General features: G+C 36.8%; 1 protein-coding gene across 1 annotated transcript; it reads right to left on the bottom strand.

The window, feature by feature from the left end:
• Positions 1 to 9,819: 9,819 nt before the first annotated feature.
• On the bottom strand, positions 9,820 to 11,734 carry LOC117077607 (T-complex protein 1 subunit beta-like). The gene is given in 3 exon segments (XM_033201298.1): positions 9,820 to 10,866; positions 10,869 to 11,019; positions 11,022 to 11,734. Coding segments are annotated over 3 exon segments (1,605 nt in total). The 5' UTR covers positions 11,685 to 11,734; the 3' UTR covers positions 9,820 to 10,075.
• Between the last annotated feature and the right edge of the window lie 3,367 nt (positions 11,735 to 15,101).

Below are 15,101 nucleotides of genomic sequence, written 5' to 3'. Positions count from 1 at the left end.
GCAGAGGTTGCAGTGAGCTGAGATCACACCACCACACTCCAGCCTGGTGACAGAGCAAGACTTTGTCTCAAAAAAAAAAAAAAAAAAAAAAAAGAATAATCTTTGTATTCTATTCACACAGTTTTTAAAAATTGCTTTGAAATTTGATAGTTCCAAAAATAAGGCTATGTACAAGTTTTTAACAGTCAAAGTATTACCAGGAGACAGGATCTAACTCACTGTTTCAAGAGATTGCTTAGAGACTAAGGGAACTAATAAGGGATGTGAAAGTTACCAGTAATGAACCATAATAAGAAGCCATTTCCTTCCTTAAGTTTGAAGAAACAAGGTGAGAGAATGGTGTTATTGAAGTTCAGAGAGAATTTGGAGCTGTGGAAGAGGGGTCACTCTGTAAGAACTGTGACTGTGGAGGAACCACAGTGAAACATAGGGAGGGAGTGTGGGTGGGGCTAAATGTAGGATCCTCTCTTCTCAGACTTCTTTCTCTACCTCACTTCCAGCCTTCCAAGCTCCTGCTGGTGACACCTAACTAGAAGTGAGAACCTAATTAAAAGCCCAGAAAAGAGTTCCAGTAATGATTTTAGAAAAGATGAGCCTTCCAAGAGCACAGAGCAGATCAAGAAAGGGTAGAGAATGGATCTGCGGAAGAGAAGATAGGGACAAACAGGGAATAAGTATCACAGCTTCAGAAGGTGAAACATCTTTTTCCTTGAACACAGCTGGGCTTCAAACCAATTTTTGAAAGCAAATAATGCCACCTTCTATTTTAATGCACTAGTCAGGTATCTTGGGATCTTTGAAATCCAAAAACTTAGAGACTGAAAACAACCAGTTTGAAACACACAGTGTGAGGACAGCAATTCTTCTGAATGGGTAGAAGAACTAAAGTAGCACTTTTCAGAGTGAGATCCACCTTGCTTAGAAATCAGTGTTTGAAATACCTGTAGATCATTTTGTGTTTTAGTGTTTTTTATTCCCTATTTTTCTTGAAATAAAAATCCCTTTCAGTTTATAATTTGTTTAGAAAAATAGAAGTATTGTTGTTATAAGGAACATGGCAGTGCAAATGTACTGATAAAGTGGTAACTAATGTTCATTGTCAGTATTGGGAGAAAAATCTGGTGTGAAAAGATTGGCACCAAATCAGAGTGTACATGCCCTGTCTACAGAGGGCAGTCCCTGATCAATGACAGATGATTATTATTATTTATCAAATGTTAATATGTACAAGGCTCTCTTGGTATATTATCTCATTTAATCATAATAACAATTATCTGGATTAGATATCATTGTCTTCCTTTTGCAGATGAGGAAATAAAAACTCAGAAATAAAATAACTTCTATGCAGAGATGTGAGTTCAGTTTTGTCAGATTTTATAAGTTTCATTTTAAAAACTAACCATTTTATTATTATTTATTTTCCTTTTTTCCTTTTTATTCAGTCATTATTTCTTTATATAAGATCTCTGCTTCTTTCTCTGCTTTTTATCCTTCTCTGATTCCCATAATGCAAATATTAGTCTCCTTTGAAGTTGACCATAAGTCCCTTAGGCCGTCTTTGCTTTAGTTTATTCTTATTTTATATAAAAAAAGTATTTTTATTTTTAAGTTTTGTGGGTACATAGTAGGTGTATATATATACATATATATGGAATACATGAGATATTTTGACGCAGGCATACAATATGTAATAATCACATCAAGGTATATGAGGTATTCATTACCTGAAGCATTTATCATTTCTTTTTGTTACCAACACTGTAATTATACTCTTTAGTTATTTAAAAATGTATAATGGATTATTGTTGACTGTAGTTGCCCTGTTGTGCTATCCAATACTAAATATTGTTCATTCTATCTAACAATACTTTTGTACCAATTAACCATCCCACTTTCCCCACCTGCATCCCCACTACCTTGCAGCCTCTGGTAACCATCATTCTACTGTCTATCTCCATGAGTTTAATTGTTTTAATACTTACTTCCCACAGATTGGTGAGTACATGTGGAGTTTGTCTTTCTGTGCCTGGTTGTTTTACTTAACATACTTTCCTCCAGTTCCATCCATGTTGTTGCTAATGACAGAATCTCATTCTTTTTTATAACCGAAGGTAATCCATTGTGCATATATGCCCTGTTTTCTTTATCCATTCATCTATTGATGTTGACTTCAGTCATTCTTGTTTTTTTCTCCTTTGACTCAATGATTTCAAATAATCTGTCTACAAGTTTGCTGATTCTTTTTACTAGTAAAATCTACTGTTGAACCTCTCTAATGAATTTTTTAGTTCAGTTATTTTCCAACTCCAAAATTTATTTTGATTCTTTCTAAGTAATTATCTCTTTATTGATATTCTTATTTTGTTCATTCATTGTTTTCCTGATTTTTCTGTCTATCTGTTTTCTTTTAAGTTATTGATCATTTTTATAACAGTTATTTCAAGTTCTTCTTTGGGCAGCTCATAGATCTGCATTTATTTAGGTTTGATTTCTGGAATTTTATCTTATTCCTTTAATTGGGCCAAGTTGCTTGTTCCTTTGTGTGGCTCATTAATTTTTGCTGCAATTTCAGCATTTGAAATAACAATCGTCACTCCCAGTCGTTGTACAGGGGAAGACCTTCACCAATCTTCCCTACTGGAAATTCTAGGACCTCTCTGACATTCTCTCTTGTCTTACTTCCCCTTGCATCTGCCCCTGGAGCTGCAGCTCTAATGTGCTCTTTGCCCTGTTCTCAGCAGTTTCCAAATTGGTATCAGTCCTATCAGCAGTCCGTGCCAGGTGAAACAGAAAACAATCCCTCCCTTAGGTAGCAGCCACAGAAGCCAGTACATTGTTGGGCCTATGGTCCACTCTTTTGTTTTTTTGTCCTAAGGGAGAAACCTAATTATGGCAAATTTCTTCCCAGTTGCTCCACATTGTGCTATATGGGAGAGAGACACAAAAGGTTGTGCCAAATGTTATAAATTTGCCTATCCCTTTTGTTGGAATCCATTCTTGTTTTTACAGTTGCCTGAGTACTTCAGCTTCTCACCAGGTTTCTACAGTTCTCACAGAGGTATTCTGGCACATATGTTGTTGTTAACCCATTGTCCCTGTGAGGGGAGGAAAGGCTATAGCTTACTATTTCAGTCTCTTGAATATTCTTAGCTATTCTGAATACCACTAATGTTATTTGTATCCATAGGGTGATTATTAGTCTACAATTGACACCAATCCCAGACTGAAACAGAGACAGAGAAGCTAAAACTGTTATATGTTTACCTGTGAGTCCTGGGGGTGGGGATGATTTAACACTTATTTAGTCTAATTAAAGTGAATTCTCTAACATTTGAACCAGAGAGTTATATCATTCCAAAAGTCCTCCTAGGTGTAGATTGAGGGGTTTCCCACTGAAGGAGATACCAGATTAGATCTTTGCTCTGCTCTGGGCCTTAATACCATCTATGAAGAAGTCTCTCTCATTCATGAGATTCAGATTATTAATAATTAAGGGTAATTCCTATATCTTGTTCCTCCAGGGTTTAACGCCACTCTATACCTCAAATTAGACATCAATCCAATCACTTGTAGGAGTTATCTAGAGAACCGTGGACATTGGCCCATCGGTATGTGAAACCTCTATATTTTTTCCCCCCTAGATCAATCAATTAAAGAGTTGTTCTTGCGGCTAGGGGGGAGTAGTTGTGGTGGAAGGGTTACTTTTTATTGTACAGTAGAATAACCTCAAGTAACATCACCAATTATGTTTTCATCCTCATACATTAGGAGGGCATTTGAGCCAGTCTCCATTTAGTAATAGAAGGAACAAACCATAATTTTAAGGGTAGGGATTCCAGAGAAAATTCAGTTGTGTTCAAATCTGTACTTTTCTATGTACTGGCTGCATAACCTTGGGTAGGTTAAATAACTTTTCTTGGCCGGGCGCGTGGCTCAAGCCTGTAATCCCAGCACTTTGGGAGGCCGAGACAGCGGATCACGAGGTCAGGAGATCGAGACCATCCTGGCTAACACGGTGAAACCCCGTCTCTACTAAAAATACAAAAAATTAGCCGGTGAGGTGGCGGGCACCTGTAGTCCCAGCTACTCGGGAGGCTGAGGCAGGAGAATGGCCTAAACCCGGAGGCGGAGCTTGCAGTGAGCTGAGATCCGGCCACAGCACTCCAGCCTGGGCGACAGAGCGAGACTCTGTCTCAAAAAAAAAAAAAAAAAAAAAACTTTTCTATGCCATCTGTAAAATAGGGGTCCTGATAATATATACCTCATATAATTGGAAGGATTAAATGAGTTATACATAAAGCACCTGTAAATGTGCCTGGCATATAATAAGTGTGCATTAGCTATTATCAATATTGAAAATTTTTAAAGAAAGGATACTTAAGCACTTCCATCCTGAGGCCCCTTGTGGATTGGCATTATGAACTGCCCTACTATGGTCAGCTCTCCTCTTGTAGTATTTATGATTAAGAATCTCTTCTTTATTGGGTCAATATGTGCAAACAAACTAGTTTCTGTATACAACTATATCACTGATTTATATTGAAAGCACAAAGCTTCTGTCATGAATTCAGTATACAGTGTGACAAGAAATGGTTTGACCCAGTAGAAATGACACACCTTCCCTTTCTCTGTTTTCCCTTTCCACTTCATTCAGGTATAATGATGTTCTAGAATGTACCCTGGATTAATGGCCTATATATCCCTTTCTAGCTATGTTACTGAGTAAACAGCCTCTCTGAGTAAGCATTCATCTCATTTATAAAATGGTATTGAACCATCCCTTACTGCCTGGTAGGGTTGTAGTTAGTCAGGCAATAAGATAGTGGAAAATTATATCATTACATTGCAAGGAAAGATGAATGTAATGCATGGTTAATTTCACCTACACCACATAGCTACTCCAGCACTACTCCTACCACCACCATTGCTTATTCCTATTTTTCCTTCATGTCATTTCTCCAGAAAACATTTCCCTAAAGAGTCCAAACTAGACCATTTTCATTATGTTTTATAGTATTATTCTGTTTATTTTTACATTACTTATCACAATTTGTAATTATAATTTTATTTATTGATTAACCAGTTTAATGTCTATATCTTTTAGTGTGATGCCCCCTCATTGTGGTCATTATGCAATAGACAGTATGGTAGCATTTTATGGAGTTTTGAGGGTAATGGGGGAGTGAGATTTAACTTTTTTTTTTTTAAAACTTTCTATTTCCCAAAAGCAACATAGCTACAAACCATTTTAATGTGCCACTTATGCTACCTCTTCTACTCTTTATTTTCCTTCCTCCACTAGAACTCATTTTTCCCTTCTCATTTCTCCTCAGATGCAAATGTAACCTGGGTAGGGGGAGAATTTTTTAAAAATACTCGGAGTTTAGAAAACAACATAAACAGGTCACCTTGATTTCTTTTCTTCTTTCCTGCTTCAAGTCCTGTGTGATGTAAATACTGTAGTGTGGAAATATCCTGCTTGTGGGCTTGTAATTCTTTCAAAATACTGAAACTGTTAACACCATCACTTATTCTAGCTATAGTAAGGAAATTAAGCAGTGCATTTTTTTTAGGTTAGTAAATGGGATCTGTAGGACTCTGAAAACAAAAGGTTGACAGTTTAAAGGAACACGTGTTCAGAGTGGGAACACAGGCTGTGAACCAAACTCCTTTGAGGAAGTAAATTAATGTATTTGCCTGGAGACTCTCTGTGCCTGAGGTTGACAAATTGATGAATTCTACATGCTTACCCTTTCTCTCAGTACTCCATGAAATTAAAAAAAAAAAAAATCCACTAGGATATCTTCCATTTGTGTTCTTCAAATGTATGGCTTGAATCAGCAAGTTTTTAAAAAATCTCTGTCAGATGTATCTCTCTTATTAGAATCCAGAAACCACAGAGAGGCTTATTGCTTGTCTATGTGGAAATTGTAAAAAAATAAAAAAGAAAGAGATGTAAATTGATTTTACAATGGTGGAGCTCACCTTAGTTCCAGTAACCCAGTGCCCCCAAACACATTGCAGCAAATTTCAGTCTTCCAGCCCTGCCACCACCTCTGCCATGTATCGAGAGGCTACGTGATGCTATTTAATTAACCTGGAGCTGCTTCTGCTATTGCTGTTTCTCAGCTCTTGGTGTTTGTAGGTGTTCAGATACCCCATACTTCTCCTCTATGAGTTCAGTCATTAAAAAAAATACTTCTCTTTTTCCAGGAGTTTGTGGCCTTCATAAATTAAACAGTCCCAATTTGCTGCACAGATCCTTCTTTTAGCTAATAGGTTTCTCCAGGCTTCCTTTGTAAATTATTGCTTCAACTAGTTCTTGCTTAAGCAGCTTCTCTAGAACCCCAAGAGGTCTCTGATACAAATGCCCTCCATGGTAAATGAGGAGTTTGAGTTGTTTCTTTCCTTTGATTTTTGCAAAGATCATAAATGCAGAGAATGTTGACTAAAGTATTAATTTTCCCTGTATCTGCTAGTCTTACTTTGAAATGAGACTAGCTTTCCATGGGAATCAATTTCAAATATGTTTCTAATTATGTGCTTTCTGTTTATCTGGTATAATTGTTAGAAAGAATTGCATATTTCTGTCTACTTCAGCTCATCATGTTATCCAGTCTCTGATTTCTTTGAAGGAAAATGGGGGGAAATATACTATGCATCTGAATGGATTATAATATATAAACCAAGGAGAGGGTAGAGTTTACAAAACTTATACATTAATTTTTAGAGTCAACACTTGAGGAACAGAACAATAAGTACTGGGAGAGAAAAGAAGGAGGGAAATGAGAAAAGTTAGACCAGATTACTTTAAAGAAGTTTGTCCTTGCTAAGATTTCACGTATTAGAATAAAACTTCTGAAGAACTCAAATCTAATGATTCAGAAGATAGATTTTTAATTTTTTCTTTTTTCTTTTTAAATTGACAACTAATAATTGTACATATTTATGGGTGCATAGTGATTTTTGATACATATAATACGTAGTGGTTGGATCAGGGTAATTAACATACCAGTCTCAAACATTTATCATTTTTTTTTTGCATTGACAACATTTAATATCTTCTTTCTAGCTATTTGAAACTATATATTACTGTTAACTATAGTAATTCAAAAGTGTCATAAAATACTAGAACTTATGCTCCCTATCAGGTTGCAGTTTGTTGTTCCTTAACAAATTTCTCCTTATGCCTCTCTTCTCCTTAACCTCCCCAGCCTCTAATATCCTCTGTTCTACTTTTTGCTTCCATAAAATCAACCTTTTTTTTAAGCTCCCACATATGAATGAGAACATGTAGTATTTAATTTTATGTTCCTGGCTTATTTCACTTAACATAACGTCTTCTTGTTCAATTCATATTGCTGTGAATGACAGGATTTTATTCTTTTTTATGGCTAACCAGTATTCCATTGTGTGTATATGCTACATTTTCTTTATGCAGTCAACCATGGATGGACTCTTAGGTTGGTTCCATATCTTGGATATTGTGAATAGTGCTGCAAAGAACATGGGGCTGTAGATGTCTTTTCAATATACTTTTTAAAATATATACCCAGTAGTGGGATTGCTGGATCATGTGGTAGTTCTGTTTATAGTTTTTTAAGGAACTTCCATTTTGTTGTCCATAGTGCCTGAGACATTTTACACTCCACCAACAGTGTATAAGAATTTCCTTTTCTCTGCATCTTTGCTGGCATTTATTTTTTGTCTTTTTGATAATAGCCATCATAACTGGCTTGAGATGATATTTCATCGTGGTTTGCAGAAGAATGAAACAAGCCCCCGCTTATGTCCCTTTACAAAAATTAACTTAAAATGTATTAAAGATCTAAATGTAAGACCCGAAATTATGAAACTAACAGAAGAAAACATGCTTCAAGACATTGGTCTGGGAAAGTATTTTATGGGTAAGACCTCAAAAGCACAAGCAACAAAACCATTTTTAAAAATGGGATTATATCAAACTAAAGAGCTTCTGCACAGCAAAGGAAACAACAGAGTAAAAAGATAATGTATAGAATGGGAGAAAATATTTGAAAACTACTAATAAGACAGGGGATTGATATCCAGAATATACAAGAAACTCGAACATTTCAGCACAAAAACCCAAACAATCTCATTTTAAAATGGGCAAATGATCTGAACAGACATTTCTCGAAAGAAGACAAAAAAATGACCAACAAATATATGAAAAATGCTCAACCTCCCTAATCATCAGGGACATGCAAATCAAAAAAATATTTTTAATTCACAAATAATAATTATATATATTAAATAAATAAACAAATATTTGTAGCAACCAAAAAAAATTGAAAATAAACTTTGAAGTTGGACAGATTTGAGTGTGATAACTTATTCTGCTACATTACCTATGTTTCCCTGGCTATGTCTCTGCTCTTTATTTGTGAAATGGGTGTACTAATACTAGTAGTATTCCACAGGGTTATAGTAAGGGGTAAATTTAAAAATGCAAGTAAAGCGCATCATACAGTGCTTGGCCTATAGGAAGCATTTATTAAATGATAGCTGTCACTGTTACTATCATTATAAGCAGGCTAGATACATATAATTAACATGCTACATATTTTTCACCACGTAAGAAGTGGTTAAAACTGGTTTCATCACTTATATACCTGTGCAGTCTTGAAAAACATCAGTGAAAATCTCTGTATCTCAGTTTTCTTGAATATCAAATATGCATAGGGATAGCCCCTACCATGTATAGTTTTAAAATTAAATAATATAATGTAGGTGAAATTTCAATTTTAACATTCTGGTACTATAGCAATTGCTGAAAAAATGTTAGTGGTTATTTCCATTACTCACTTGACCCCAGAAATCACTATCCTATGGTTTCAAAATAAAGGTTTTCATTTATTTTATTATCATTTATTAAGCACCTACTTTGTACCAGACACTATTCTGACCATAGATACATCAACAAATAAAACTGAATATTACTAATCTTTTTGTACTTTTATTTTTTGAGGCAAGAATGCTAAACCCAATAAATAAGTACATTATGTAGTGTATTAGAAGACATTAAGTCCTGTGGGATAAAAAATGAGTAGGGTAAGAGATTGGGAGTGCTAGAATAAAAAGGAATAAGTGGTTACAAAATTCATTATGCAATGAGGGTAAGCCTCTCTGAAAAAATATCATTTGAGCAAAAATTTTAAAGAGTAGAGGAAGAGAGCCATGTAACTACCTAGAAAAAGTGTTCCTGGTAGCGCTAACATCCAGGAAAAACCTGATGTAATAGTAAATCTAGTATGTTAAACTAACAAATTTTTAGTATGCTTAAATTGGAATTATGGAAAAGGAATGTAGGAGATGCTGTTAAAGAAGTTCAGGTGCACAGATTGTATGTGGCCTGTATATCAATGTATGAAATTTGGCTTTTACTTTGAGTGAGACCAGAAGCTGTTGGAGGGATTTGAGCAAAGAAGAGATGTGAGTTGATTTAATCTTTCAAATAGATCACTACGGCTGCTATATGGAACTTAGACCATGAAGGGATGATGAGCATGGAAGCATGGTAACCAGTAAGAGAGCTATTTAAAAAATCCAAAAGAAATGATGTACACTTGTGCTAGAGTGGTACAAATGGAAGTGGTGAGATCTGGTTGAATTTTGGATAGTTTGAAAGTAGAACTGACAGGGTTTACTTACTGATCAGATATATGGAGTATACAAGAAAGGGAAACCGTGAACAATGTCAAGGATTTTTGGCTTAAATGGAATCGCCATTAACTGAGTGTAGTGGACAGACTTTAAGATGGCACCATGTGATTCAGGCCTATGGCTCTTTATATTTTCTTTTTTTTTTTTTTAATTGTTCAAATGTTTATTTTAATGCACAGTATGAGAAATGAACTTTTAAATCAACTGATTTGTATGGAAAATGACACGGCAAATAAATTAGACCTATGTTAAAGAGAAGGTCAGCTAAATAGCCAAACTTAAGGATACAATGGGCACCAATAAACAGATTCCACAGTCTTCTTTAAGAGACTACCTTTCAAACACAACTTTGCTAGAAACTGGTCCAAAGATCAACGGCATGTGGGAATGCTTAACAGGGGTGGTGATCAGGGACACGTTTCCTGGGTGCTGCTTTGATGATGTTGTCCACACACAGAATCACCTCTGCTGCTTCAGCTGCACTCAGAAGAACCTGTCGCTTCACTTGAAAACTTTCTGTTATACCCAGGATAGCCATATCTCCAATGGTGCCTTCCCTCATATCCAGTCCAGCAGTGGTATTGCCTTCACTGTGAGCAGCCCTGAGCTGTGCCACCAGGTCTGCACTGTCATAGCCTGCATTGTCAGCTATGATGGTTGGCAACATTCTCAGTGCTTTAGCATAAGACTCCATTGCAACAGCTTCTTTGCCTGGTGTTCTATTGGCAAGCTGTGTCACAGCATGAACCATCAACATCTCAGAACAGCCTCCTCCATAAACTGTTCTAGAGTCCTTTACAGTTTGCGCAAGAACACAAAGAGTGTCATGCAAAGATCTTTCTGCTTCATCTAAAATTTGTTGAGTGGCACCACGCAAAACAATGGTACAAGCCTCACCAAGGGCAACCCCAGAAAAGTGAATGAGTTTGTCTTCTCCAATCATGACTTCCTCAATAAGTTTGCAACTTCCAAGCTTCACCAGTTCTGGGTGATCAAAGGTAGAGGCAATTTCACCACCTGTGACAAGAGCTAGGCGTTCTACACCTGCAAAATCTGCATGCTCAATAGCCATGACACCAGCAGCACCAAAGAGCTGTTCAGGATAATTATAAATTAATTGCCTGTTAATAAAGCAATTTATTCCATGCTTAAGAATACGTTCAACTTTTTCCTTCATTTTTTTTTTTCTGCATGTTCTATTTCTGCAACCTTTGCTGTAGAATCAACTCTTACCCGGGAACCAAATATCTTTATTTTGTCTGTATCCATACCAGTATTTGCAATAAGAATTTTAGCATTTTCAATTCGTTTTGGTTGATTTACTCCAATTTTTTTTTATCCAACAGAAAGCCTTCATCTAAATAGGAATCTGCCAAACTTCCTCCTAGCTTCTTGGTAATATGAATTGCCTCGAGGTTGCCAGAGCCTTTCAGTCTGAGAACTGCTTCTACAGCTAACTTTGTAAAGTGGTCTTTGTGATGAGTAAGAAGTTTTGAGGATAATGTCGTGCCCACAATATTCATTAAATCTTGACGGAATTTTACTTCATCAGAACCATGATCGACTGCAGAACTCAACAGCGCCTCTCTTGCAGCCTTTGTGGCTTCTCTCCAACCTGCTATGATGGTCTGTGGATGAATCATTTTTGCAATTAAAGATTCTGCTTCCCTTAATAATTCTGCTGCTAAAACGGTAACAGAGGTAGTGCCATCACCAACTTCATCATCTTGAACCCTTGACATATCAACTAAAACTTTAGCTGCTGGATTGTCAACACCAATGTTTTTTAGAATAGTGGCACCATCATTGGTTACCATAAGAGAGGCATCTCGTCCGCTGCTTAGAAGAATTTTGTCCATGCCTTTGGGTCCCAAGGTGCTCTTTACCAAGTCTCCAATGGCGATGGCACCAATAAAAGAAGTCAGGCGAGCTGTCTCTGCTCTCTCTTCATCAGCTCCTGCCTTGAAGATGTTAACAGGTGCAAGGGAAAGGGACGCCATAGTTCCGAGGAGTTCCGCACACAAGTGAATCCCCTTACAGCTCGTGTTCACGGCCCTATATTTTCTTATAATTGCCTTCTCTTGAGTGTGAGAGGAACCAGTGACTTCCTCCTAACCAATAGAATTTTTAAAAAAATGATGATACTAACTTTTAGGATTACATTACAGATATGATAGTCACTTCCATCCTGCTAACAGACTCTCTACCTTGCTGGCTTTGATGAGACAAGTAGATGTATTAGAGAGGTCCATGTGACAAAAAAAGAAAAAAAAGCAGAGTCGCTTCTGGCAGGTAGCCAGCAAGGCTCTGAATCCTATCAGAAACAATGTGAACTTGGAAGTGGATCCTTCTCATGTTAACCTTTTAGATTAGACCCGAAGCCTTGCTGATACCCTGATTGCAGCCTTGTGAAAGGCACTGAAAGCAGAAAACTCAGCAAAGCTCTTTCCTGATCCACAGAAACTATAAAATAATAAATTTGTGTTGTGCTAAGCAACTAAATGTCTTGTAATTTTTTATGCAGCAATAGACTACTAATTAAGAAAGGAAACAAATTTGTAGAAGCGAAGTTCATGAACTACATGTTGAACATATAAAGCGTTTTTTTTTTTTTCATTTTTCTTTTTTTTTTATTTTTTATTATACTTTAAGTTCTAGGGTACATGTGCATAACGTTTATATCATGTATAACTCCCCAATGCAATCCCTCCCTCCTCCCCCCTCCCCATGATAGGCCCCAGTGTGTGATGTTCCCCTTCCCGAGTCCAAGTGATCTCATTGTTCAGTTCCCACCTATGAGTGAGAACATGCGGTGTTTGGTTTTCTCTTCTTGTGATAGTTTGCTAAGAATGATGGTTTCCAGCTGCATCCATGTCCCTACAAAGGACGCAAACTCATCCTTTTTGATGGCTGCATAGTATTCCATGGTGTATATGTGCCACATTTTCTTAATCCAGTCTGTCATAGATGGACATTTGGGTTGATTCCAAGTCTTTGCTATTGTGAATAGTGCCGCAATAAACATACGTGTGCATGTGTCTTTGTAGTAGAGTAATTTATAATCCTTTGGGTATATACCCAGTAGTGGGATGGCTGGGTCATATGGTACATCTAGTTCTAGATCCTTGAGGAATCGCCATACTGTTTTCCATAATGGTTGAACTAGTTTACAATCCCACCAACAGTGTAAAAGTGTTCCTATTTCTCCACATCCTCTCCAACATCTATTGTTTCCTGACTTCTTAATGATTGCCATTCTAACTGGTGTGAGATGGTATCTCATTGTGGTTTTGATTTGCATTTCTCTGATGGCGAGTGATGATGAGCATTTTTTCATGTGTCTGTTGGCTGTATGGATGTCTTCTTTTGAGAAATGTCTGTTCATATCCTTTCCCCACTTTTTGATGGGGTTGTTTGTTTTTTCTTGTATATTTGTTTGAGTTCTTTGTAGATTCTGGATATTAGCCCTTTGTCAGATGAGTAGGTTGCAAAAATTTTCTCCCATTCTGTAGGTTGCCTGTTCACTCTGATGGTAGTTTCTTTTGCTGTGCAAAAGCTCTTTAGTTTAATGAGATCCCATTTGTCAATTTTGGCTTTTGCTGCCGTTGCTTTTGGTGTTTTAGACATGAAGTCCTTGCCCATGCCTATGTCCTGAATGGTACTACCTAGATTTTCTTCTAGGGTTTTTATGGTATTAGGTCTAACATTTAAGTCTCTAATCCATCTTGAATTAATTTTCGTATAAGGGGTAAGGAAAGGATCCAGTTTCAGCTTTCTACTTATGGCTAGCCAATTTTCCCAGCACCATTTATTAAATAGGGAATCCTTTCCCCATTTCTTGTTTTTGTCAGGTTTGTCAAAGATCAGATGGCTGTAGATGTGTGGTATTATTTCTGAGGACTCTGTTCTGTTCCATTGGTCTATTTCTCTGTTGTGGTACCAGTACCATGCTGTTTTGGTTACTGTAGCCTTGTAGTATAGTTTGAAGTCAGGTAGCGTGATGCCTCCAGCTTTGTCCTTTTGACCTAGGATTGTCTTGGCAATGCGGGCTCTTTTTTGGTTCCATATGAACTTTGAGTTGCCTGTTAGACATACGGGTGAAGACGCTGGATATGGGAGTCTGTATTTCAGGGGAGATGTCTAAGAAGAGGATAAAAATTTGAGTCAACAATGTACAGATTGGATATAAAAACATAAAATAGATGAGATCACCTATGAAGTGATTGTAGCAAAAGAAGCAGTTCAAGGAGTGAGCCCTGGAATAGTCCATAGTAAATAAATGTAGAGAAGAGAAAAAACTAGAAAAAGTAACTTGAAAAGTTAATAATGTAAGAGGAAAATCAAGACAGTATGTTATCCTGAAAATAAGTGTTTCCAGGGGAAAGTAGTGATATAGAGTGCATAATGTTACTGATATGTTCAAGAAACATTAGGACTGAGAACTGACTGTGGGAATTACCATAGTTAATAATCTTACATCTAAAGGTTAGCTTGGAGTAGATTCAGGAGGGAATGACTAAAGAGAAGTTGGTGACAGTTGGTATAGACAATTCTTTTAAGGAGTATTACTATTAGAGGGAAGAAGAGAAATGAGGCAGTAGCTGGCGGGGATAGTGGGGTCCAGAGAAGGATTTTTTTTCTCCTATAAAAGAAAAATTATGAATGATTCAATAGACAGAAAAAATGGGTGATACAGTAGAAAGAGGACACTGCTGAAATAGTCTTTGAGTGGGTAAGATGGGATGGGATCTAATGCATAAGGGAATGGATTGACATTAGTTATGAACACAGGGAAGTCACTTATACTAGAAGAGAAAGAAGAGTATATGATTTTAGATGCAGATAAGCAGGAGGAGGTGGTGGATGTTTTGAAAACTTCTGATTTCTTAAGTCTTTTCAGAGAAGTAGCAAGAAAGAGCATCAGCTGAGAGTGAGGATGTAGAATGAGGTGCTAAAAGTGTGAGAAGAAAAAAACGTGAAATAATAATTTAGGAAGATGTCTGAGTGAATGAACTAGAAAAACAAGATAAAATTGTAGGGCAGCATTAAGGCCTACTCAAAATTTGTGGCCTTGTATTTGTGGATATGTGTTCTTCTCCAGGCATGTTCAGCTTCATGGTTACAGGCACTGAAGAGGTGAATAATTTGATTTAACCAAAATACCATAACTCACAGAAACCAATGGTCCACATTAGGAGGAAATTTTCCATTATTCTTCTCCATGGATGTTCTCAAAGACCTCCTAGATTCACTTATCCTAGTCTGTACATTGGTTTTCTTAACACTATCCGTCTTCCAAAATTGTTGGAGCCCAACCTTCACCAACGCTGACATCTCTACAACTCATTCTGCTAGTCATAGTTGTCTTGAGTGTTACCTCGCTTCTAGTTGGAGAGTATGGAGGTCGTCCCTAAAGC

This window comes from Trachypithecus francoisi, unplaced genomic scaffold, assembly GCF_009764315.1.
Source record: "Trachypithecus francoisi isolate TF-2019V2 unplaced genomic scaffold, Tfra_2.0 Lachesis_group6, whole genome shotgun sequence".
Lineage (NCBI taxonomy): Eukaryota > Metazoa > Chordata > Mammalia > Primates > Cercopithecidae > Trachypithecus > Trachypithecus francoisi.
This window is presented reverse-complemented; position numbering and strand designations above follow the sequence as displayed.